Raw genomic sequence first — 26,973 nt, 5'->3', positions numbered from 1 at the left:
TAATGGTCTGCTAGAGCAGTGGTTCCCAAACTCTTTTTGCTAGACCCCCTTTGTTTTACAAGAAAATTGCCCCCCTGCGTGCACACGCGCGCAAGCATCCTCCAACCACACACACCCATATTTTGCTCCATTGCGGTTTATTTCACACCTCAAACATTTAGTAAGCAATTGAGCAAATACAAGTAATCTGCAATAAATTACAGGTAGTAACGAAATAAACTCTTTTATGCTACGTCCACACCTACATGGGTATTTTTGAAAACGCAGCTGTTTCGTCCACACGTAAATGGCGTTTCGAATCACCAAAAATCTATCAGTGCTCATGCGCCAACCAGTGTGCAGGCTGTTACAGTCGCTCCTGCTTTTTCTCTTAGTTTAGCTCTGTTTTCTTACTTATTCTTTTTTTTCTGACTTGTATTTTCATCTGTTTATTATCTTTTACTCAATCATGTGGATTGAGAGAGTTTTTGTTCTTCTGGTGGCCGTGGAACTATTACTTTTATCAAGGAACGGGACCGCGGCACATCTCCTACATGCACCAACCTTCCCTAAACCTGCTGGTCTGGACGTCCAGCAGTTCATCTAAACAAAAGGCACTTAGACTAAAACAGACATAGCCACATTTATCCTACCATAAAACAATAAGAGAAGGTACGACCTCTCCCATACTCCCAGGATGTGGGGGTGAACGCCAGAACACCCTGGAATGTTACAGACCTCCTAGGATGAGACATTCTTTCAATATGCCACCAACTATATACTTCTAAACACAAATGATTACATGCAGTATTCTACCATATGCAAACTTATATCATTAAAAGATTATACTGACTACTAAGTACAATTTTCCATTGACATTCCCTCCTGTTGTCAGTAAAACTTTCAATGAGACATCAGTATGTAACATCTTGTTGTACATTTTCTGTCACATCGTCATTAATCACACAAAATCTTCATGTTCCAACAGGTCAGAGTCATCATCATCATTTGTCACGGCTGTATATGCAGCAACAGTGGCAAATATTATGCGGTTAATCATGAGTTTTAGACATGGCAATATACACGTTACAAAGACATAAAATAAAAGTAAAAATATCCCAACTCCGATGAGTCGTCCTTTTAGCACCTGTAACCAGGAGCCAGTGTAAAGCCAAGAAAACCAGTCACTTGTATCACTTACATAGTCCTGATTTTGGGCCTGCTGGATCTGTCTCAAAGCATTCAGGGCGTCAGTCATGTTTGATGAATGTACATCGTCTCGTATGTAAGTGCAGCAGGTGTTGTTGAAGAGGACCCAAAGTCCCCCTTCCTCTGCTAGTATCATGGAGTGGTTCTTCCCTGGGAGTTGGTCCAGGAACACATATAGTGTGGGGTGTGTTGACATGCTGGGCATATGGGAACAGACATAATAGTCTGTATTTGCCGATTCTGTCTTTGTCCTGTAAAGGTGAGTGTCGTAGTCAAGGTAACCAGGAGGGTCCACCTTCCCATGGCTACGTAGGGGTCTGTCACAACCTACTACCTGGTTACTCTAAAGTTGGCCAATGGCTGGAGATTGAAGTGCGAGCAATTCCCTACGGGCGCCCAATCAGCACTTCCCCCTCGTCACTGAAGCAACCAAGTGAGGGTGAAACTTTCCTCTACTATCTAATCTCTTGGCTCTCAGCGAAGGCGGTCGCACTTTTCTCCTCTCCTCCTCACCCTTATCTTTCCTGCTTAGCCTCTATGTCCTTGTCTTGTCTCATTTGAATTACTTTCCCTGGAATAGACTCACACGGTCGTTCTCTAAAACCTAAAAGAATTATGGATTTGATCAACTGGTCTCTGAATGCTATTGGCACCCTTTTCTTAACGAGAAGTCTGGGCTCGGGAGAGCCTGAGTGCCCTGGAGGGACTTTCCCTGCCGGATACACGATGCACGGGTGGCAGAACTGGAGGGTCATGTGCCTGGCAGGACTGTCGATCGAGGACGCTGAAGATATCTATCTATTCGGAACCGTGATAACAGGGTTTGTGCTGATCGGAGTTGGCTTAGCCCTGGTTTATCGGAGAAATAAGAGAGCGGAACCGGCTGTTCAAACCCCCCCAAGGCTGCCCGCTGGAATTGAAGCGATGGGACGAGGCGCGACCCCTCACAACGAACGTAATATGGTCAACACCTTGGAGACACTTGCATCGGCTGTGAAGGCTCAAAGCAACAACACTGAGCGTATGGGGGGATACATCAGAGAGAGGCCTGCTCAAAATGGGACCCTTGAGCGACAGTTGGAAGACATCGCGGAATGGATCACTGCAGCTGTGAGGTCTCAGAATCAAAAGAATGACAACACCATGGAACAGTAGTTTGATACCATCATGGGGAGGATCGTGGCTCTCCAACGGGAGATCGAGAGGCCAGTGTCGGAGTGTTAGGGCAGCCTGAAAATTCTCCTGGGCTGCTCGCATGGAAATTTACAAAATCAACATTAAGATTGCGGACCCACATAACGGCGCCAGCTGCAGGCCCAAGGCTGGAGCCGAACAATCACTCCTGATAATGACTGTGTTACGGCTATTCTTCCCGTCCCATGCAAGGACACCTGGATTGGCTGGAGGACTGTTTACTTAGCCTGATAGGTCGAAGGACACTGTCTCAGCTAAACTATGGACATGCACACACATACACTTACACTGATAAGCACTCACTCATCCCCCTCCCTTTCCAACGCCTTCGATGCTTGTGCCCTACCGGGGAAGATGGCAGTCAACTGGACCAGCGCAGATATGCTGCAGGACCGGATGCGCTGTCTATACCGGCTCTCTCTTACCCTTACCCGCCCCTGTTGCTTGTCTTGTGTTTCTATGGTGTATTGATAGTCATGTGCTTTTGTGCTGAGGTGTTTTTTCTGTTATCAAACTGTTCTCCCATTAGGAGCTCAGTCTGAGTGGAGTTTTTTTTCTCCTCCTCTTACCTCATGTAGTGTATTTTCGTTGTTTTTTCCTATCAGCCTACCTTCTGACATGTCTGCCCAATGTGATGTTTGTGTAAAGTTGGTCAGAAGGTTCCTTTGTAAGTCCGCATGCGCCATTAGCGTGCTGCCTGCTGTAACCCTAATTTCCCTCGGGATGAATAAAGTATTCTGATTCTGATTCTGATACTAGTTGATTTCTGTGGAGGAAGTGGAATCCTCTGGGACCTCAACCTTTTTGCAGTGCCTCTGATGTATCCAGGAGGGTCTCTCTGCTATTTTTCAGGCAGTTGGAGTGGTCAGAAGCACTTGAAATGGCCTCTATCAACCCCCATCACCTCACTTTAGGCCTTCGTCCTGCGATAGGAATACTTATGACTCTTCTGCTGTCCATCCTCTGCAGAAAAACCCCTCTGTGGAAAGGGTGCTGGGTCCAGTTATCTTACTGCTGTTATGATCCCAGCAGTCTTCAGTATGCCATCGTATGCACAGCATAGTGACACAGCATTAGGTGATGTTCATAGGAAACTGCTGTCATCACCACCATAGCTTCTGGTTCCTGTGCTTTCACAGAATCATGATGCCATCCTTAGACTCCCTCTCCGTTGTCGATGGAGCTTGGCACGCTCCCCTCATCCTTCAGGTGCCCGTCCGTTGTCCACAATCTCCTCTGTTGGCCTCTGGAAATCCCCCTTGGCACAGCTCTCATTCTAACGCAGATTTGTGGTCCTTGCTGTGGCTCCAAAATCTGATTTCATGATGGGCCCCAACCAGCTCGACCTTTGACCTCAACCACTGCCTGGGCTGTCAGCTATGCCTGGAATGGTTCTCGCTCCTCACTGGGCCTCTGAAGATTTCTCAGGAGATCCCTTTCAGCAATACTCTGACTGCTGCACCTATATTTCCTTGCTAGAAGGAGTCAAAGGAGCTTGCAAAGAAAAGCATCTGGACTTCTTTAAGTTACTTGAAGACGTTTCACCTCTCATCCGAGAAGCTTCTTCAGTTCTGAACTGAATCTGGTCAGTACCACATGTGCTGTAATGAAAGCTGCAGCTGTTTTATTGATAAAGTTAAAGGCAAAAAACCAAAAGGATTAATCACTCATGTAACTGTGTCACTATATATCAGCATTAACAGGACCTCAGTTTGGTGTTTCAGAAAGCTGCTGATCTCAGACCTGCATGCTTCCGTTCTAAACACTTGATGTACTCAGCTGCATGGGTGGCTGTAGCTCAGGTGGCAGAGCAGGTCAGCCACTAATCAGAAGGTCGGTGGTTCGATCCCAGGCTGCCTCCTGACTGCATGCCAAATATCCTTGGGCAAGATACTAACCCCATGTTTGCCTACTGGTGGTGGTCAGAGGGCCCGGTGGCGCTAGTGTCCGGCAGCCTCGTCTCTGTCAGTGCGCTGTGGCTACAATGTAGCTTGCCATCACCAGTATGTGAATGTGTGTGTGAATGGGTGAATGACTGAATGTAGTGTGAAGCGCTTTCGGGTCCTTAGGGACTAGAAAAGCGCTATACAAATGCAGGCCATTTACCATGAAGAGCACGCTTGAGTTTCTCTAACACAATTAAATAAAACCTGATGAAGGTCAAAGGTCGCCACTTGTATGTTGAACTACAAACAGTTTTTTGCAGATAGTGTGTTATTTACCATAAAGTGATGCAGAGTTATTCATACCAGAGTAACCAGAGAGGATCATATTTTTTTTAAATATATACATTTCTACAGGACTGAATATAATATCTTTATGTAAAAGTCCAGAGCCTTTGGGGAGTATCCGAGTATTTATAACATTACACAAACCAAAGGTCTCCATCACAGTGTTCATGAAATGCTGGGTTTATCCATCTTCTGGGACGGGCCTACAGAGGAGTGCTGAAGATTTCCCTGTGAGGGAGCTGCTGGTCAAGAGCATGAGTCCTGCTTGATCAATGTGATGAGCTTAAGTGTTCCCGGTGTTTCTTAAATGATGCCTCTTTCAGTGGGTCAACAGAACTTCTGGCACAGGACAGCTGTGAGGAAACTGCCAGTGACCCTGCCAGAAAGGGATCTGGAAGTAGGCGTCCTTCAGGTCGATGGTGGCGAACCAGTCCCCCGCAACAATGGCCTGACGCACCCTGGGGACCGTGGGCATTTGGCACTTCAGGGGCCGGAGATAGCGATTGAGGCCCCTGAGGTCCAGAATAGGACGGAGACCCCCATCCCGCTTTGGGACCAAAAAGTAACGGGAGAAGAACCCCACCCGGCGGTCCCTGGCGTCCACCTCCCGTATGGCGCCCTTCGATAGAAGGGACGCCAGTTCCTACCGGCACCCGACCCTGACCCGGGTCGGCCACGCAGGTGAAGGTCGGAGTGGAAGTCAGGGGAGGTCTGCGGCAAAACTGAAGGCGATAACCTGGACCATGGATAGATACCACCCAGGGTCCGCCCCCAGGGCCGACCAGGGCAACCCTGCGCTGTTCTGTAGCAGGGAGGCGGGCATGGCGGGCCTGGCCCGGGAGACGTCAGGAGGAGGGAGGACGGCTGGGAGAACGACTGTCCCTTGGCACCGCGTGCCGGCCCCCTCACTTACAGCCAGAGGTGGTGAAGCCTGTGGCAATAGCCAAGGAAGAGCTCGTGGCAATAGCCTGATGTTTCATGAGCGAGGCTAGGAGAGAGGACGTGGACAGCAACTCACCCATGCCCTCCAGATCACCCGAGGTAGCCTGCAACCGACGGGCCAAATGCCGAAGATGAAGCGACAATATGGCCGATAAATTAGACAGGCAGGCCTGGGTCGCCATACAGCTACAGTGGGGCAAAAAAGTATTTAGTCAGCCACCGATTGTGCAAGTTCCCCCACCTAAAATGATGACAGAGGTCAGTAATTTGCACCAGAGGTACACTTCAACTGTGAGAGACAGAATGTGAAAAAAAAATCCATGAATTCACATGGTAGGATTTGTAAAGAATTTATTCGTAAATCAGGGTGGAAAATAAGTATTTGGTCAATAACAAAAATACAACTCAATACTTTGTAACATAACCTTTGTTGGCAATAACAGAGGTCAAACGTTTACTATAGGTCTTTACCAGGTTTGCACACACAGAAGCTGGTATTTTGGCCCATTCCTCCATGCAGATCTTCTCGAGAGCAGTGATGTTTTGGGGCTGTCGCCGAGCAACACGGACTTTCAACTCCCGCCACAGATTTTCTATGGGGTTGAGGTCTGGAGACTGGCTAGGCCACTCCAGGACTTTCAAATGCTTCTTACGGAGCCACTCCTTTGTTGCCCGGGCGGTGTGTTTTGGATCATTGTCATGTTGGAAGACCCAGCCTCGTTTCATCTTCAAAGTTCTCACTGATGGAAGGTGGTTTTGGCTCAAAATCTCACGATACATGGCCCCATTCATTCTGTCCTTAACACGCATCAGTCGTCCTGTCCCCTTGGCAGAAAAACAGCCCCATAGCATGATGTTTCCACCCCCATGCTTCACAGTAGGTATGGTGTTCTTGGGATGCAACTCAGTATTCTTCTTCCTCCAAACACGACGAGTTGAGTTTATACCAAAAAGTTCTACTTTGGTTTCATCTGACCACATGACATTCTCCCAATCCTCTGCTGTATCATCCATGTGCTCTCTGGCAAACTTCAGACGGGCCTGAACATGCACTGGCTTCAGCAGCGGAACACGTCTGGCACTGCGGGATTTGATTCCCTGCCATTGTAGTGTGTTACTGATGGTGACCTTTGTTACTTTGGTCCCAGCTCTCTGCAGGTCATTCACCAGGTCCCCCCGTGTGGTTCTGGGATCTTTGCTCACCGTTCTCATGATCATTTTGACCCCACGGGATGAGATCTTGCGTGGAGCCCCAGATCGAGGGAGATTATCAGTGGTCTTGTATGTCTTCCATTTCCTGATGATTGCTCCCACAGTTGATTTTTTTCACACCAAGCTGCTTGCCTATTGTAGATTCACTCTTCCCAGTCTGGTGCAGGTCTACAATACTTTTCCTGGTGTCCTTCGAAAGCTCTTTGGTCTTGGCCATGGCGGAGTTTGGAGTCTGACTGTTTGAGGCTGTGGACAGGTGTCTTTTATACAGATGATGAGTTCAAACAGGTGCCATTCATACAGGTAACGAGTGGGGGACAGAAAAGTGTCTTACAGAAGACGTTACAGGTCTGTGAGAGCCAGAGATTTTCCATGTTTGAGGTGACCAAATACTTTTTTTCCACCCTGATTTACGAATAAATTCTTTACAAATCCTACCATGTGAATTCATGGATTTTTTTTCACATTCTGTCTCTCACAGTTGAAGTGTACCTCTGGTGCAAATTACTGACCTCTGTCATCATTTTAAGTGGGGGAACTTGCACAATCGGTGGCTGACTAAATACTTTTTTGCCTCACTGTATGTAGCCGAGCCAAGAGCCCGTCCATGGTTTTCACATCCCTATTAGGGCACGCAGCCCGCCCCAGGATGGAGCCCAAAGGGCAACCAGGGGGGCCAGGGACGGATCAACCGGGGGAAGGGGCCGGCCGTCAATGCGCTCCCGGCCATGCATGGCCGAAAAGCGCTTACAGGCAGGGGACCAACGGTGCAGGGCCTCAAACTGTTTGCACACCAGGTCCTGAAAATCAGGCAGCAGCGGCACCTGAGATAAGTAGCGCTGAGGCCGTGAAGCGTCGTCAAACCGAGAAGACGCCGACACCATAGTCCACATCCAACAGCACAGGCTCAGGGGCTGGGCCACAGGAGGGAAAGGCATGGGAGGGGCCTAGCAGTTCGACAAACGAGGAAGGGGACCTGGCCCATGGAGCTGCGGGACTAGATTCTATGTCAGCAGCAGCTATTTTCCTCACTTTCGCCTGAGATTCCTGAGATGAGGGAGGTGCGGGTCGCTTGACAGAAAAAAACCTAGCATGAGCTTCCCTAGTCCATTCGGGCAGAATCAAACAATTCATGCACGAGGCAGGGGCTTCTCTAGTCAGCAAAGCATGCTCAGGACTTAGACACAGCACTCAGTGCTCGTGCCCATCCTCCAAAGGCATAGGAATGCCACACTCAAGGCAAGTTGGGGAGGCGTGGCCCACCATGCAGCGTGGCTAGCAAGGGGCGGGCCCCATACACCAACGGAGAAGTGCGAGCACGTCACAGTGTGTTGTACATTATTATATGTATATTAAATGTATTATTCATCTATTGCACTTGCCAACATCAAGAAGTCACAAGCAAAGAACGACCACACCATGGTAAATGTTTAAAAAGGAAAGTATTGATAAAAATTATTTCAAAAATAAACATAACAATTTTCAAATCTGTTCAAAGCAACACAACAGTGGGCCAATGTCAAACAAAATTGTGAACTTCACTCTGTAGAGTGGGCAGTCATAGTGAAGCAGTACACTTTCATTTGAAAATTCAAGCTGCGCTTCATATTTTTGGTCTCCAGATAGAAAGCTTTATTTGGCCATCACTGGCCAACAGTAATGATGTAATGTTCTTCCATATTTAACATTTGCACATAAATAAGTGACATAATATTTAATAATTTTTTTGAAAAGTTTCTTCACCCCACTTCTGCCATCCGCCGCTTTTATTAGAAAAAATTGACCACAGCCACTGCGCCATGAATTCTGGGATATGTTGGGCCACAAATGATACACCGGACCCATTCTTCAAATCCGGGGAAAAGAAGGGCGCATTTTCGGCTGCATTTGGAATTGGGACAGGCTTCATTATGTTGCCGTGACGTAATCAGCCTTCAAATTGGGTCTTCAAGGATGCAGATCTTGAATTGGAACAGTTATTTTGGCGGAAGAAAATATGAAAGAGGAAGATCACGTGGAGATACTTTAAGGTTGGAAATGAAAACACTGACATGAAAATAAACATAACTTGATACTGTCACTGGGTTCAAACTGAAGGAGTGATCACAAGAAATTATCAGTATCAAACTGTGACAATAAAAAATGTTCATTAAAGTAACCAAGAATGGGATAAGTTTGATGTGAATCTTTGGTAATACATGGGGGAAGCTCTGTGCCAATTTTATCATACTGTACCTCCCTCCATCCAACCACACACTTCTTTGGGTTTGCCATCAGCCCTGCCTGCCTCACGGACTCCAGGACCGTGACCAACCACTGCACATGATCCACCGAGGTATAACTATGAATGACAACATCATCCAGGTAGGAATTAGCATATGCAGTGTGAGGACACAGCTATCGCTCCAGCACGTGCTGAAAAATGGCCGCGGCTTCAAACAAGCCAAACAGTGTTGCTTATGTTTATGTCATTTATGTTGTTCGATCTGCATGTATGTATTGCCTTGTTTTATGTTTTTTCTGTTGTTGTTGTTGTTGTTGTTGTGTTTTACTTATTTTATTTTATTTTTTATCTTTTTTTTTTTCTGTTTTTTTTCCCCTGTTCTGTTCACAGTCTACTACCTCAAATACAGACACCAGTTTTCCCCTGGCCACTGTCAACTTGTCAAATCAAAGACCTGTCTGAATACAGTAAGGTATGTCGAGCACAATCAATGGTCTTAGAATTGTCTCCTGGAATGTGAGAGGGGTGGGGAATGCAACCAAAGTTAACAAAGTTATGACGCATTTACAGCAGCTTAAAGGAGATGTGTTTTTTCTTCAAGAGACACATCTCTGCAACAAAGAAGTGAGGCGACTCAAGAGAAACTGGATCGGCAATATATATCATTCCAAATTTAACGCCAAGGCTAGAGGGACAGCCATACTTATTCGCAATAATATTCTGTTTGAGCAACATAAAGTTATTGCTGATCCAGATGGCCGTTTCACATTTGTGTCAGGATACTTGCAGGGCTCACTTGTGATACTGGCTAGCGTGTACGGGCCGAACTGGGACGACGACTCTTTTATAGCTAAACTTTTCTCTTCACTTCCAAATTTGGAAAACTATCATCTTATTATTGGAGGTGACTTTAACTTGGTTCAGGACACTCTGCTGGATAGATCGTCAACTAAGGCCTGTTCCCTGAATAAATCTGCTAAAACCCTAGAATTTTTCAAAACTCAGCTGGGGATTGTGGATCCATGGCGACATACGAATCCTACTACTAAGGCATTTTCCTTTTTCTCTCATCCCCACCGTACATATACACGTATAGACTTTTTTCTTGTTGATATTAGGTTTCTCTGTAAAATTAGCCATTGTCAGTATCATGCTATCGCCATTTCAGATCACTCACCAGTTTCTTTTGATGTGGTATTAGCGACCCCGTCTCGACCCATTAAACATTGGAGATTTAACTCTAGCCTGTTGATAAGGGATGACTACACACATTTTTTGAGATCACAGTTCTCACTTTTCCTTGAGTTGGACGATTCTACTGAAGTGTCAAGAGGTGTATTATGGGAAACGTCGAAAGCCTACATGAGAGGCCAGCTTATAGGATTTGTGTCAAATTTAAAGAAGAAAGAGTTAACTTACACGTCCAGTTTATTGAATAAGATCAAAGATCTAGATGGCAGATATGCATCAAACCCAGATCCTAACCTCTATACAGAACGTGTGAAAGTTCAAGCCAGCCTCAATTTAACCACCACCGCAACAGCTATGGTTCAATTAATTAAGACTAAGCAACGCTTTTTTGAATCCGGCGACAAGGCAGGGAAACTTCTGGCTTATCAAGCCCGTGCCGAAGCAACCTCCAAGCTAATACCAAAGGTCAAGTCTGCTGCTGGTGACATAATATCGGACCCAGAGGGAATTAATGAAGTATTTGTGAGTTTCTATTCCAATCTGTACACTTCAAGCTCTCCCCCTCTATCAGAAGAAACTCTCCAAAATATACATTTTCCAAGAATAGATAGAGATCTGACGAAGGGATTAGGGGGACCTATTACTGTAGTAGAGGTACAAGAAGCCATTAAATCCTTAAACACAGGTAAATCGCCGGGCCCTGGCGGTTACTCTGCAGAATACTATAAAGTCAATTCTGATCTTATGGCACCGTTGTTGAAAGATATGTATAATGAAGCCTTTTCAAAATATCAATTACCCAAGACTTTGTCCGAAGCTACTATTTGTTTAATCTTGAAAAAGGATAAGGATCCTCTGTTGTGCAGCAGTTACAGACCAATTTCTCTTTTAAATATTGATTTTAAAATACTATCTAAAATCCTTGCACTTAGGCTACAACGTGTTCTGTCACAAATTATCGCCTCTGACCAGACGGGATTTATGGCCGGCAGGCACTCATATGACAATTCAAGACGCCTCTTGAATATTATCCATACATCGTGCAACTCAATTCCAGAGGTTGTGGTATCTCTTGACGCGGAGAAAGCTTTCGACCGCGTCGAGTGGAGCTTCCTCTATGAGGTGATGGATAGGTTTGGCTTAGGGGCTGACTTTATTCTCTGGGTTAAGCTACTATATTCCTCGCCATCCACCTGTATTCATACTAACAACAACTTGTCTTTGCCTTTTCCACTTGAGAGGGGCACTAGGCAAGGGTGCCCTCTCTCACCCCTCCTATTCGCCATTGCTATCGAGCCTCTTGCAATATGGCTGCGTTCAGAGGATAGATTTAAAGGCATTACAAGGTTCGGTGTGACTTACAAACTCTCCCTTTATGCAGATGACTTGCTCCTGTACATTTCTGACCCTCTAAACTCATTCCCGGTGCTTTTTGACATACTGGACCAATATGGTACACATTCAGGATATAAGGTCAATTATCAAAAAAGCGAGTTGCAACCCCTCAATTCCCTGGCCAGAGCTCTTCCCCACTCAATAGTGCCTTTTAAGTGGGCAGAAACCGGATTTAGATATTTGGGGCTTTTTATTTCCTCTTCTATACATAAAATGATGAGGGAGAATTTTCTATCCCTACTAGAAAATGTTGGGAAAGATTGTGACCGTTGGACTTCTCTACCATTGTCAGTAGCAGGGAGAGTTAACCTGATAAAGATGAGTGTCCTCCCAAAATTCTTGTATCTTTTTCAACATGTCCCAATTTTTCTTACCAAGGCATTTTTTGACAAGTTAGAAAAGATTCTGTCACATTTCATATGGGGAGGGAAACAAGCTAGAATTCGCAAGTCTATTCTTCAGTCCTCTAAAAGTGATGGTGGTCTTGGTCTGCCCAATTTTAGACACTACTATTGGGCAGCTAACATACAAAAACTTTTACAATGGGTTCATAATGACCCCCTGTAACAGCCTGGGTACAAATGGAAACTGCATCTAGCTGTTACTCATTATCATCAATACTCAGCTCACCACTCCCTTTTTCTCCAACCTTTGTTGGGGATAATCCAATACCTAAGGAAACAGTAACTATTTGGCGACAGTTCAGAAAATACTTCGGGCTACTTGGACCGTCTTTGCTAACAGCTTTATCAAAAAATTGCAATTTTGCACCTTCAAACACTTATGCGGCCTTTAGTAGTTGGAAAGATAACGGACTTAGGACTGTTAAGGACTTGTACAGTCAGGACACCCTTCTATCATTTGCTGACCTATCGTCTAAATACGACCTGCCTAATTCCAACTGTTTTTGCTATCTTCAGGCTAGAAATTTTGTAAAAACGCAGTTCCCTCACTTTCCCAATCGGCCTCCAGAAACAAATCTGGATATCATCCTGCAGACGAACCCTCATCAAAACAGACTGATATCAGCCTTGTATAAAATACTAGATGCTTTGGTCCCCAAATCCATTTCTCATATTAAGCTGAGATGGGAGGAAGAGCTTCAGACAACCCTGCCAGAACAGCAGTGGGATTGTGCTTTGAAATTGATTCACTCGTCTTCAATTTGTGCTCGTCATGCTTTGATTCAGTGCAAGGTGGTCTATAAAGTATACTATACAAACACAAAATTATCTAAAATCTATCCAACCATCAGTGATGCCTGTAGCAGATGTGGACTATCGCCTGCCAACCATGTCCACATGTTTTGGTCTTGTTCGAAACTGAGTGCATTTTGGAGGAATATATTCGACACACTTAGCCAAGCATATGGCCAGACTGTCCTTCCTAACCCACTCTCTGCAATTTTTGGCATTCCTCCCGACTTGAACTTATCTGGTCCCCTCAAACAGGCCCTAGCCTTTACCACTTTACTGGCCCGGAGGCTTATTCTGTTGAAGTTGAAGCTTCCCCACCCCTCAACTCATGATCATTGGGTGAGAGATGTACTCTTTAACTTAAAGCTGGAAAAACTTAGATTCTCTCTAAAAGGTTCTATTAGGGAATTTAACAAAATCTGGAAATCATTTCTCTTGCTGGTCGACACCATTACTTTACTTCCTGAGTCTGAAGTGAACTGAGCGAAGCTACATTATAATGTCTTTTTTTTGTTTTTTTTTTAATCTTATTTATACCTTATCTATTTGTTTTTCCTTTTGTTTTGTTTGGTCCTTTCTCTGCTATTGTTTTCTCTGTTTTTGTTTTGTTTGTTTTTGTTTGTTTGGTTACGGGGGGGGGGGGGGGGGGGAGAGTTGTGGTTGTTGTTGTTTTTTGGGGGTTATGCTTGTTATGTGTATGGGTCCTGAGGTGTTGTTTTTTATTTTTTTATTTATTTATTTATTTTTTGTTTTGTTTTGTTTGTTGTTGTTTTTTTTTGTGTGTGTGTGTGTGTGTGTGTGTGTGTGTGTGGGCAGAGACTGGTTCTCTGCGGTGTTTTGTCTATTGTGGATCTAGTAAGGGGAGAATTTGGGTTGGGGGGTTGGATGGTATAATGGACATACCACTGTTCTGAAATCAAGATTGACTTAGCTGTTGCTAACTTTGTATGTCATTGTTGAAATTAATAAAACAAAGTTGGGGGAAAAAAAACAAGCCAAACAGAAGAGTGACGAATGGTACGAACCATACAGAGTGGAGAAGGTCGTTTTTGTCTTTGGACTCTGAAGACAAGGGAATCTGCCTGTAGGCGTTGGTTAAATCCAGCATGATAAAAAGATAAGCAGTGCTTAACCAGTCCAGGTCAACCTGGGGCATGGGATAGGCATCAAACCATGAGACCTTTTTGACTTTGTGATGATCATCACAGAACCGTATAAAACCGTGCGCTCACTTCTTAATTACCTGGAAGCACCTTAAAGACAACCGGCCCCTCTCAACAGCTGCGACAAATCACCTGGAGAAAAGGTAAGCACAGGAGACCAAACACTGAGGAACAAATCCTCATTTCATCCTATAATAACAGCATTTTCACCATTTCAGCCAATTCCTTTTGTACAATTGGTCTCTTGTGCTCAGGCAACATGTTAGGTCATGAACAGACTTTCACGCCAGGCTGCGTTTCAAAGTGGTGCTGCATGAGAGTCATGCAGACGGGCAGGGGGGAGAACACATCTGCAAACCGCTGTTGCAATGCAGGAACATCTGCTTTGTGTGAGATGTTCATTACAATGAATCTTAAACACACTCTCTAAAAACTTCATGCCCACATCTTGTTTTTAAGAAAAATCAAACATCTTTGTCCTTGAAGATCATTTCAGAGTTTTTAATGAGCTGCAGGAACCCTGTTCAATGTTAGTGGAGAACAGCCAAGGTTCCTCCAGTGATAAACCTCCACATGTACCACTGAAAACAGTTAAATTACTTTGAATCTGAAATCAGGGCTCGAACTACTTGTTGTGAGACCATTTCTTTATTTTTCACAGTTCATCAAATATAGGATCAAATCAAATCACAATTTCATAATACAAACTTCAAATCAACAAGAAAACAGCTGCAGAACATGTGGATCAAAATGAATTCATTAGAAACAACACGTGGACTTCAAGAACACAGTAAACACACTAAAGTGAAAGGAGGAGCCAAAAATGGAGGTTTAATAGAATTGGAATTTTTGAACTTTCACCATTTCTTTGCTGCCACTGTGAATATGAATGTGGATGTTAGGTTTTGTATTGTTCATTGTCATTTATGCTTAGAAATATTTAACCATATATGCTTAGAGGTGTATAATCAGTTGTAGATTGAAAGAATGTAATTATATTGTCCTCAACGTTCCAGCGGATAGGTTCAAGCTACAAACCTATCAGTGGTCTTTGCCAATTTGCCAATTGAATAAAGGTTACACTGACTCACTGCTTCATCTTCTGGTACAAACTGGTATTACGTGGAAGTACAGCCCAAAACCAGTTTAGCTTGAGTTTATTCTTTCTGGACATAAAGTCACAGCAGGTGTTGTTTCAAAGCTGGTGGACAGATTTAGTTCATTTTGGAAGTTTTAAGAGCAACTGCTGTGAAATTATTTGCAGTTTTGGGAGAAAATTTTCTAAGAGAAGATTTTACCACAGCAAAAGATTAAATATGAATGAAGGATTGAAATTTAACTGATTAACACAATGATTTAACACATTAAATGAATACATAAAAAAAGTTAATTTTGTAAACAAAGTTCAAATGAAAGAAATTGAAATATATATCCATATCTGCAATTTTGATACAATATCAGTTTTGTAAAAAAAAAAAACCATACCTATAACTTTAATAATACAGTAACAAGTACAATTACTAAACACTACTGTGTCCTAAGGGAACAAAAATCAAAATATAATAAGGAAAACATTTTAGAGAATTAAAATCCCTCAAAGGAAAAAACATAAACTTGATATACATATCTACAGCTTCCTAAATGTAACATTCAGGATTATTCACTGCAGGTCCAGAAATCAGAGCTACCTCATCAGATCCAAGTGTGACATCAGCTGACACTCTTTACAGGAGATTCCATCTGAACTCTGTGGAGCCTGATCCCAAGGTTTTTAAGTCTGAGCCTGAAACAGGTTTATTTACAGTGTGGGATCGTTTGTGTTCGGAGTATGAACTGAGATTCCTGAAGCTCTTGTCACACTGGTCACAGCTGAAGTTCACTTCCATGTGTGTACGTTCATGTTTGTTACGATGACCTGATTGTGAGAAGCTTTTGTCACAGTGTCTGCACTTGTATGATGTCTCTCCTGTGTGGATTCACTTATGCTTTTTCGTTAAGCTCATGTCCAGTGGTGAAGGATGACCCACACTGGTCACAGATGTGCTTTTTCACCCCACTGTGGAAGAGTTCATGTATTTTTAATGTACTTCGTGTGTGGAAGCCTCTCCCACATTATTGGAAGTAGTTCATTTTGTCTCCAGTGTGTCTACGTTGATGTGGTTTTAGTTCCCATTGATGATTGGAAGTTTTTCCACAAAGGACACAGAGAAACTTTCCCACCACCACAGTGACGACAGCGTTGGGAAGTCAATCCATGTGCATCGCTCTGCTTTTTTATTTTTATCCTGAATGTTGCCTGACATAAAAAGCATCTCTGCCAACGTCCAATTACATTTTACTGTTTACATTATAACACTCAGCTTACTGGGCGAAAATGACACTTCATTTTTCCAAAAAGTTTATTCAGTATAACTCCACAAGTTTACTGATAAGACTTGATCAGGTTAAAATTACAAGATTAAAAAAAATCAATACATCCTGACAGTAACTGCATTTGTAGAGTTATTTTCTGGTGTGGATGTGTCGGTGGTTTCTCAGGTGATGTGGATATTTAAAAGTCTTCTCACACAGGTCACATTTGTAAAGTCTCTCCTCAGTGTGGCTAAACATGTGTATTTTTAACTGTGTGTCTGTTGTAAACAGTTTCCCACACTGATCACAGCAGGAAACATCATTTCCAGTGTGAATCCGTAGGTGAATATTTCGGTACCGTTTGTTGCTGAAACTTTTACCACAAAAGTCGCAGCTGTACGCCTTAATTCCAGAGTGGGTAACTAGATGCCTCTGTAAGTCGCCATTTTGAGCAAAAGCCTTACCACACAACTCACAGCTGTGTGCTTTAAATCCACTGTGGATAAGTTGGTGTATTTTTAAGCCTCTAGCCCGGGCAAAATCCTTCCCACACAACTCACAGCTGTGTGCTTTAACTCCACTGTGGATGAGTTGGTGATTTTTTAAGTTTCCAGCCTGGGTAAAAGACTTTCCACACAAGTCACAGCTGTAAGGTTTAACTCCACTGTGGATGAATTGGTGTGTTTTTAAGGTTTGAGCCAGGGTAAAAGACTTTCCACACAACTCACAGCTGTACGCTTTAACTCCACTGTGGAAGAGTTGGTGTGTTTTTAGGTTGCCAGTCCGGGTAAAATCCTTCCCACACTCATCACAGCTGTAGGTTTTCTCTCCCTTTCTTCTTTGACGTTTGTCGGCCTCCTGAGAGCGCTGACTTCTTGCTCCATGTTGGTCCTGCAGTGACAGAGATACAAACAGAGGCAGTGAGTGAAATGCAGTCATGGAACAAACTAAAACTCCTTCCATTGGTGGAATCAAACATGTCAACAAACACATTGTTGGTGTGTTACCACCACCTTGTGGTGATAGTATCGCATTACAATGATGTCCTACAATGGGAGTTGTAATGAAAATGACATTATTGAAGAAATATATAAGAGGAGAAAATCTTTTACTTCATAAATTATTTTTAGTTCAAGTGATGATATTGTTGTTTCAATATGTGCTGTTAAAATATGATCTTTGTATTTTCTTCTAACTTCTGTGGTTTTTGGTTGTGAATGTAGATTCTGTATATATGGAGGAGCCCAGGATGGAAAAGATAAAGCTGCCGTTAATTGTTTTTTAAAAACCAACCAGCTGTGCACACAGTTTCAATAACAGTGTAACTGTGATATTTTTCTCACCTTTTGTGTTGAAGTCATTGTTTCCTCTGTAGTGGCTGAGCTGAGTCCAAATGGCTGAAATTGTTCCTATGCTGCACCACCAGACTCTTCTCCTCCTGTTACTCAGCTGGGACACAAAAAGTATATATTTGTATTTTATCCCTGACAAAACGAAGCAGAGCAAATAAACATGACTAAACTCCTCAGTGACAACAATACCTATAAAGCTTCAAGGTAAAACCCCAGAAACAACTACAAAAAGAAAGTCATCAGTTGCCTACAAGAACTGGAAAGGGAAAAACCACTGACTGTCCTGTATATCACCGCCTTTAGCCAGGGAATGCTACACCCTGCATATATGTCAACATTATTTAGGGATAATGTTTACATAGGCGATAAATTTTCATGAATTCATTTCTTTTTTTTTTTTTTTTTTTTTTCTCCTTTTCGCCTGTCCCATTTGGTTCTTTAGCCATCAGAATTGTTGTCTGAAGACCAACAAGGATACCCAATGGATTTACTTTGCCAAATGGATCATCGTGGCATTGCTGTATTGGTCCATTTGGTCGATCTTTGTTTTTATTATTTATTATATTTTATTTACAGATGTTACAGACGGGACAGACATGAGTGAGAGATAGATAAGGGAGAAAGAAAGAGGAAGGAAAGGAAAAACAGAAGGGGAGAGGGACAGTGAAAAAGGGGGGGAGAAAAAAAATAAAAATCTCCTGGATCACCTGTTGAGAGAAGAATAGAAAAAAGAAACAAAGCAACATACTAAACACAACACCATCGCATTAATCTAGCTAAGTGTAAACAGCAGTAAATACTAAATATTCAATGTTGTTGTGCAGCACGCAGGACAGATGTGCTTCGAGGTAGCAGCCAAGAAAGGTGTAATTTGGGTCTACGAGCAGTGAACACCCGTGTGCATACCTGTGTGGATCAGCGCGCTTGTATTCCAAAGGTTTCTCCATGTAACAATCTGCTAGGGAGTGTGGGGAGCCACAGCCCCGTCCTCCAGGGTGTGAAGCAGGTATGGAGGAGATCAAAACTCCAGACATCCAGAGGCCCCCAGAACACAAGAAACCATGGAAGACCAACAGAGGGGCAGCCGCGCCACTGTTCCAGTAAGAGTTGAGGAGAGTCCCAGATGAGGGTTCACTCAGCAGCCGCGGAGCAGAGGCCAGGGGGAGTTGCAGTGACGCGCCCGTGAGCTCCGCCGGCCGCCAGCTGTGCCTGAGTGACCGAGCCCCAGGCCGAGAGGCCGGGGGCACCCCACCCCCGGAGGGGCCCGAGCGAGCCCCAGGCTCCAGGTCCCGATAAGCGGCCGCCAAGGAGTGAGCCGGTGTGTACCTGGACGCCCACCCCCAGACACAAAGAACCACCAACGCACCGACACCTGAGGGAGTCCGCCACCGGCAGGGGAAGTGGTGGTAGGTGGAGATAGGCCTCCAAACCTTGGAGGGCCTGAGGTGTCCCCAGAGAGGTGGCGTCTGATACCCAACCTGACATATAGACACAGACATACAGGCACACACAGACACAAACATCCATTCCCCCCCTCATGCTCTCATATGCACTCACTCCACACTCAAGCAACGTGGAGACAGACATAAAGAGACGCTGTACACACGATCACACTCCCCAAGCGTACTCTACAAACCGGGTCTAGGTACCCTTGCCCCTGGAGGGGGGAACTGCACCCAGACCCAGGTGGTGTTACCCTTTTCCCTGCGGTGGGGAGAGGCAGACCACCCCGACTCCGTAGCAGCAGGGAGGCCCCACACTCCAGACCGCAGTCGGACGGCCAACTCCTCCTAGCCCTCCCGCTCCAGCAGGCCGCAGAGAATGGGGGTGGGAGAAGACTCCAAGCCTCCCTCCACCCGCTCATTGTAGTGTTGATGCATGTGTGTTCTAAGGTGCAATTAAAACCCAGGAGGGCATGGAGCTACCTGCCAAGGAGCAGCAGGTAAGCGCATAGTCCCTCCTGATAGTCCTCAATGTCTAAGTGTATTTAAAATTGAGAGGTGGGCAACGACGCCAGGGGTGAGGTGTACACCCTGATGGTAATTTGGACTCCGTGATTGTGCCCACCCCCAAGATCCTATATGTATGTGTAATGAGAGTGTGAATAATGTGAATGTCTAAGTTGTGGGATAAAATTGAGGCAGAGGCAGCCAGAAGGGGACAGAGGGGGGGGGGGGGGGGTAGCCTCCTCTGCACCCTGGTGACATACCCCTACTCCAAGGTCCTGCATGTGTGGGTGGTTGTGGTGGAGCGGGAAGAGGGAGGCAGCTGGAGATGGGGAGGGAAGGAAGGGAGGGGCAGGTAACCCCTCCCTGGGGCCAGCTCCCCCGCTGACCCCAGTAGGCACTCCCACACTCCGCGACCCGCCAGGGAAAGGGGGCCCAGGCCCATCCAGACCGGGGCCCAGTGCAGCAGCGCCCCCCGGCCCCACAGAGCCCGGGACAGTCCACCCAACCCCACCACAGAGAAAACTGCACCCACCCCACCATCCACTCATCTTCCAGACTACATAAGACAGTAAACGCCCAGGCTGAGATCTTCCTCCACCTCTCCTGTATCTCCCCCTCCTGCAGAGAGAGTTCCTGAAGAGAGGAAAGCTCCTGCAAGATGTGACCATCTTCCCCACCAGTTGAAGAGCCCCCCAGGCGGTTCGACGCACCGGCGGCACCCTGCTCCAGGGCCGGGCCCCCATGCACCCACCCGCCCACAACCCCGGCAACACACCAACCAGGATCCAAGCCCCCGAGGCCCGGCCCGGGCCCCAGCCCAGAGACGGAGCGCCCCCAGAACCTCACGCCCATCCCGGACCCACCCAGGGCCAGCCAGGCTACCAGGTCAGTAACCCACGTCCGTCAGCACAGACCCTCCCCTAGCCCCGCTGCACGCAGCCGCGAGGAAACAGTCACCTGAGAGCCAACAGAGCCCCCAACCGGACATGACCGCTACCCCGGGTTGAGCCCCCCAAGGAAGATGCCTCCGGGGAACCCCCCGACGCCCTAAGGCTGTCCCTACCCCCACACCAATCACAGCAATGAAGGTGGGACCAAATTATGACCCCCCACCCCCACTAGGTGATGGAGCTGATAAAAGGAGTCCAGAGCAATCATGAATTCATTTCAACTGTAGAAGCCTCTACAAAAGCTTTGTTCTGATCAATGATTTTTTGAATAATCTGAAAGGCAAGTTTAAAGTTATAGCACTATCCGAAATATGGATAGATGAGGAAAGGGGTTGGGACTTTCACATTGATGGGTATGAATTATATCATATAAATAGATCTAATAAGAAGGCAGGAGGTATGGCACTTTTTGTTGATAGCGATTTGAAATGTAAGCAGGTTGAATATATGTCTGTGGCTATTAATGATTTAATAGAGTGTGTGACAGTAGAAATAGAAATAGAAATGGAAATAAAGGGTAATATAATTGTTACTTGTATGTATAGGAGGCCTGGAACACTCATAGAAACATTCACAGTAGTAGAAGATAGGGGTGGGGGAAAAAAGTCGATACTGTGTAGTATCGTGATATTTTGTTTGCTAATAATGTATCGATACAGGGACAGCAGAAATCGATATTTTGTTACAAAAAAAAGTTTTCGTGGACTGGAACATGCTCTGACTTCAGAGCATGTTGATCCTTTTTCTGAGCAAGAATCCTGACATTCTTTCACTGTCCAAATGTGTTTAACTTTTTTTTTGGCAGCAATAAACATGACAGTTTACTTATTTTAATTTAAGACATGTTTTGTTTTAATTAAGTTTAAAACTTTTTTATTTAATGTAAAATTATATTTTGTTTTAATTTACTTTCAAATTCTTCAGTTGCTGAATGGGCTGCATCGTTTTCAGAAGTTTCATTGTTCAGAATAGCTATAATTGTACCAGATGGTTGCATTCAGTTAAGTTGGACTAGACTGTAATACAAACCGTTCAGTTTGTCAACAATAAAACTGACTGAAATGAGAGAAACTGAGTGTGAGACTTTGATATTAGATAAAATGAATATTGATAAAGTTTACCTTTATGTACAGAATCTGAATATCGCAAAATACTTTTTAAAAATTGCAATAATATTGTATCGTGCGTTAAGTATTGTGATAATATCGTATCGTGAGATGTATGGTGATTCCCACCTCTAGTAGAAGATTTATTGAGCAAGGTAAAGGGAAATAAGACATTTTGTATTTGCGGGGATTATAATATTTTTTTTAATGTCCAATCATAAGTCATCATCAGATTTTTTGAGTTAATATTTGGAAGAGGGTTTTACCCTCTGATTACTAAACCTAGTAGAATAACTGAAAAGTTAGCAACTTTAATTGATCATATTTTCATTAATTGCTTGCTAGATATAGAATATTATACTTTTCATTGTTTCTACCCTATCTGAGTTATTGTGATGAAGTATGGGGGAATACATATGTGACTAATAACCAAACCATTATATTTATTACAGAAGAGAGTGCTTTGAATTATGCATAACGTTAAGTATAGAGAAGACAGTAACAGTTTGTATATAAAATCGAAATTATGAACTAGATAATATATATGAACTAGAAGATATAATGAAATTACAGACATAAATTATTATATTTAGGGCAAAAAATAAAACACTACCTCTTAAGTTACAAAGTGTATTTGTATTGTGTTCAGAACATGGGGAGGGAAGAAGAAAGTTTTATTTTAAGCATCGGTTTGCTCGAACCACACAAAGGCAAATGTGTCCAACAGTCATAGGCATAAGAAATTCTCTCAATGATCATCTCATTGATCATCTAAGAGTCTAGGTGACAACCAAGAAAGTTTGGTGACTACTGGAGAGACAGATGACAGCTCGGAAAGACAGCTCCAGGGGCAGGGTGGGCTAGCATCCCGGTCTGCAGTTTTCATGAGAAAGCACCCCAAAAAGCTACGGAAAGCCCTAAAGAAAGATACCCCCAGGAGATCCCGAGAGGGGGGGAGGATGAGGTCTCCAATCGGACGGACTCAAGGTTAACGACCAATGCAATGGAAAGGACTACGAGTAAGACATGTATCTGCGGCAAGCTGTGTAAGAACCAGCGTGGCCTAAAGGTCCATCAGGCTAGAATGAAATGTTTGGAGCGGGAGAGTGAGGTGCAACGCACAGGTCCTGAACCTGGTGAGACGCAGGAGGAGCCCGGCCAGGAGGCACCCCACAGAGCCCAGTCCCTCCACGCACTGGACTCTTCCAATCCAAGCAGTGTAGTTCCACAACAGCGGATTAAGTGGCCCCCAGCCAGCAGCCGGAGCGAGTGGCAGAAGTTTGATGAGGATGTCTCCAACATCATACAAGCTGTGGCCAAAAGAGATGCCGACAGCAGGCTTAAAACAATGACCACCATCATAGTCAGCTACGCCTCAGAAAGGTTCAGCCTGATCGAGAAGTGTTACAACAAGACCCCTTACACCATGAACCGCAGGGCCATGAAGATTCATCAACTGCGCCAGGAGCTCAGGAGCCTTAAGAAGCAGTTCAAGAATGCTGATGCGGAGGAGAAGCAAGCTTTAGAGGAACTGCATAACATCTTGCGGACGAAGCTAATTACCCTCCGTAGAGCAGAATGGCACAGGAGGCAAGGAAGAGAAATAGCCAGGAAACGTGCAGCTTTTATTGCTGATCCCTTTCGCTTTTCCAAACAATTGCTTGGGGTTAAGCGAAGCAGGCAGTTGGAGTGCTCAGCAGAGGAGGTGAATAACTTCCTTCATGAGATCATGAGTGACCCACTGAGGGAACAAGACTTGGGACCAAACAAAGCTCTCATCAACTCTGCCCCACCATCAGTAGAGTTCAAGTTGACGGAGCCAAGTTTGAAGGCGGTGTGTGAGGTCATCAAAGCAGCCCGCTCTGCATCCTCCCCAGGTCCCAGTGGCGTACCCTACCTTGTCTATAAGCGCTGCCCAGAGCTGCTTCGCCACCTGTGGAAGATCTTAAAGGTGATATGGCGGAGAGGGAGAGTTGCTGATCAGTGGAGGTGCGCAGAGGGAGTCTGGATTCCCAAAGAGGAGGATTCGAAAAACATAAACCAGTGTCGGAGCATCTCGCTATTGAGCGTGGAGGGGAAGGTGTTTTTGAGCGTGGAGGGGAAGGTGTTTTTTAGCGTTGTCTCCCGGAGATTGACCGAGTTTCTCCTTAGAAACAATTACATTGATGCATCAGTTCAGAAGGGGGGGATCCCAGGAGTTCCTGGTTGCCTAGAGCACACTGGTGTAGTTACACACCTTATAAGAAAGCCCATGAGAACAGAGGCGACCTAGCTGTATTGTGGCTGGACCTGACTAATGCGTATGGGTCGATCGCACACAAACTGGTTGAGCATGCTTTACACCTCCACCATGTCCCCAGCAAGATCAAGGACCTGATCCTGGACTATTACGCCAATTTCAGGCTTAGGGTCACTTCTAGGGCAGTTACTTCAGACTGGCACCGACTCGGGAAAGGTATAATAACAGGCTGTACCATCTCAGTTACGCTCTTTGCCCTGGCAATGAACATGGTGGTAAAGGCTGTGGAGGTGGAGTGCAGAGGGCCGTTAACAAGGTCAGGTGTTCGTCAGCCCCCTATCAGAGCCTATATGGATGACCTCACCATTACAACATCATCAGTTCCCGGGTGTAGGTGGATCTTGCAAGGTCTTGAGAGACTCATCTCATGGGCAAGGATGAGTTTTAAACCTTCCAAGTCAAGATCGATGGTACTGAAGAAGGGCAAGGTGACGGACAAGTTCCGGTTCTCAATTTCAGGAACCACTATTCCATCCATAATGGAACAGCCAGTTAAGAGCTTGGGGAAACTCTTTGACTCCAGCCTAAAAGACTCTACTGCTATTCAGAAGGCAAATGAGGAGCTGGGAGCGTGGCTCATTAAGGTGGATAAGTCCGGCCTGCCTGGAAGATTTAAAGCCTGGATCTACCAGCATTCCATCCTGCCCCGAATCCTGTGGCCTTTGCTTGTCTATACAGTTCCAATAACTACTGTGGAATCCCTTGAAAGAAAGATCAGTGGCTTTCTTCGTAAGTGGCTGGGACTTCCCCGGAGTCTCACCAGCGCTGCCTTGTATGGGGCAAGCAACAGCGTGCAGTTACCCTTCAGTGGTCTCACAGAAGAGTTCAAGGTGGCTCGTACACGAGAAGCCCTACAGTACAGAGATTCTAAAGACTGCAAGGTGGCATCAGCAGGTATTGAGGTAAGGACAGGAAGAAAGTGGAAGGCTGAGAAGGCAGTTGAGGTGGCGGAGTCACGCCTAAGGCAGAAAACACTGATGGGGGCAACAGGGGGAGCAGGCTTGGGGTACGTCCCAAAGGCCCAGGTCAGCAGGGCACAGGGAAAGGAGAGACACCTGCTACTCCAGGAAGAGGTCCGAGCAGGTGTGGAGGAGGAGCGAGTAAGTAGAGCTGTAGGCCTTAAGCGGCAGGGATCATGGACAAGGTGGGAGAGCACCTTGCAGCGCAAGGTCACCTGGGCAAACATCATGCAGGCAGACTTCCACTGGATCCGATTCCTAGTGCAGGCAGTTTACGACACTCTGCCAAGCCCAGCAAACCTCCATCTGTGGGGAAAGAGCGAGACACCTGCCTGTCCCCTGTGCTTTGGAAGAGGGACCCTAGAACACCTCCTTAGCAGCTGCCCAAGGGCCCTGGCCGATGGTCGGTATCATTGGCGGCACGACCAGGTGCTCAGAGTAGTTGCTGGAAAGATTGCCTCAGCAATCAGCACCAGCAAGCATCATCATGCTCCGAGGAAGGCAATCTATTTTATTAAGGCTGGAGAGAAACCCCAGGTGTGCCCACATTTGACAACTGGCCTCCTCAACACAGCCTCTGATTGGCAGCTACAGGCTGACCTGGGTAAACAACTAAAGTTCCCTCAGAACATTGCAAAAACATCACTCCGGCCAGACATGATAATTATTTCTGAGGCCTCAAAACAGCTGATCATGCTGGAACTCACAGTGCCCTGGGAAGAGCGGATTGAGGAGGCCAATGAAAGGAAACGAGGAAAGTACCAGGAACTAGTGCAGGAGTTCAGGGGAAGGGGCTGGAAGACTTTCTATGAGCCCATAGAAGTGGGTTGTAGGGGCTTTGCAGGACGATCACTCTGCAAAGTGTGGCTGGGCGTGGCTGGGGCAGCCAAGAAGAGGGCCATCCAGGCTGTGAGTGAAGCGGCAGAGAAAGCCACAAGGTGGCTGTGGATCAAGAGGGCTGGTCCGTGGGTAGCTACTGGTACGCAAGTCGGGGCCTGATCACCCCCGGCTGGGTCGCCTGGGCGAGGGTGTATGATGTTGTGAGACCCGAAACACCTGATGACCTTAGGATACATCACTGAAGATGCGTACCAGTGCATCCAGGAGATATGTCTTTATAATAGGTATAGCATGTGTTGTACAAAGGTTTCTCAATTTAAAATCTGCTATAGCAATAAAACGATAAACCAATATGAAGAAGTTGAAAATAACAGAATTTAACTGTAGAAAAAATTATCCTTTCTGTTTGATATTTAGTGGTATTGCTCACTGTTGATTATATTGTTCTGTTTGTTTTGTCTTGTTTTGTGTAGAATATTGTCAGAGTGTAATTTTGGTTGCCTACTTGTATCATCACAGATAGGGTGCAGGTGTCAATGAGAATTTATTCTTCTTCCTGTTCCTGTTCATGCATGGAAACAGTGTTACTTTAATTAACAGGAAGGTTGTGTATAAGAAATGAATCACTGCTGTACCATGTGTGAAACAAAAAATTAAATAAGTAAATATGGACTTCCATAGATCCACAAAAGAGTCCCGCTCAGACTCATCGGTAGCAGTATGAACTCAGCCAACTAAGTTTATACTGAACCTCATTATCATCCTAGGAGTTTAAAAAACATTTAAAAAATCACTTTGTTAATGAGGGATTGAAAATTTTCACAAATGAAGAATTTATTCTACAATTCATTATTCAGGCACAGAATTCTTTATTTCGATGTGCGTGGCTCTTGTTGTCCTCCATATGGGGGTGTCAAAAATCACATTGGAAGTGGCACACATCACGCGGGGGTACCTGTTGACGGTGTTAACAACACCTTCACATTCACTTGGTGAACTTGCAAACGCTTAGGATTTAGCTGAACTTGACTTTAGATGTTTCTGAAACAAGAAGGACATATTGATTTGCTCTCCTGATATTGAGAGTGTAGTATTGATATTTTAACCTTTAAGGAGCACAAAATGTATTAATCCTACTAACACATACACGCATGTAATGAAGCTCAAGAAGACCAGATAGTATTTTAAGCCTGTGTATCTGATTTTATCATGTTGTTCGGTTCATTAGTG

General features: G+C 45.1%; 1 protein-coding gene and 2 long non-coding RNA genes across 3 annotated transcripts; 2 read left to right on the top strand and 1 right to left on the bottom strand.

Moving 5' to 3' along the window:
* Positions 1-1,465: 1,465 nt before the first annotated feature.
* Positions 1,466-3,853, bottom strand: LOC120729342. The gene is made up of 3 exons (XR_005694904.1): positions 3,139-3,853; positions 1,702-1,707; positions 1,466-1,638 (listed from the first exon to the last, which is right to left on the bottom strand). It is a non-coding gene; the product is annotated as an uncharacterized LOC120729342 (long non-coding RNA).
* Positions 3,854-5,960: 2,107 nt separating this feature from the next.
* On the top strand, positions 5,961-15,683 carry LOC120729341. Its single transcript, XR_005694903.1, has 3 exons — positions 5,961-5,970; positions 8,007-8,010; positions 15,570-15,683. It is a non-coding gene; the product is annotated as an uncharacterized LOC120729341 (long non-coding RNA).
* A 6,009-nt stretch (positions 15,684-21,692) lies between these two features.
* Positions 21,693-26,069, top strand: LOC120729330. The gene is given in 2 exon segments (XM_040024873.1): positions 21,693-23,888; positions 23,891-26,069. Coding segments are annotated over 2 exon segments (3,252 nt in total). The 5' UTR covers positions 21,693-22,648; the 3' UTR covers positions 25,903-26,069.
* The last annotated feature ends 904 nt before the right edge of the window (positions 26,070-26,973 follow it).

The sequence above is a fragment of the Simochromis diagramma genome, unplaced genomic scaffold (assembly GCF_900408965.1).
Source record: "Simochromis diagramma unplaced genomic scaffold, fSimDia1.1 OVJJ01000383.1, whole genome shotgun sequence".
NCBI lineage: Eukaryota > Metazoa > Chordata > Actinopteri > Cichliformes > Cichlidae > Simochromis > Simochromis diagramma.
Note: the sequence above shows the minus strand (reverse complement) of the source record. Positions and strands in the feature narration are given on the sequence as shown.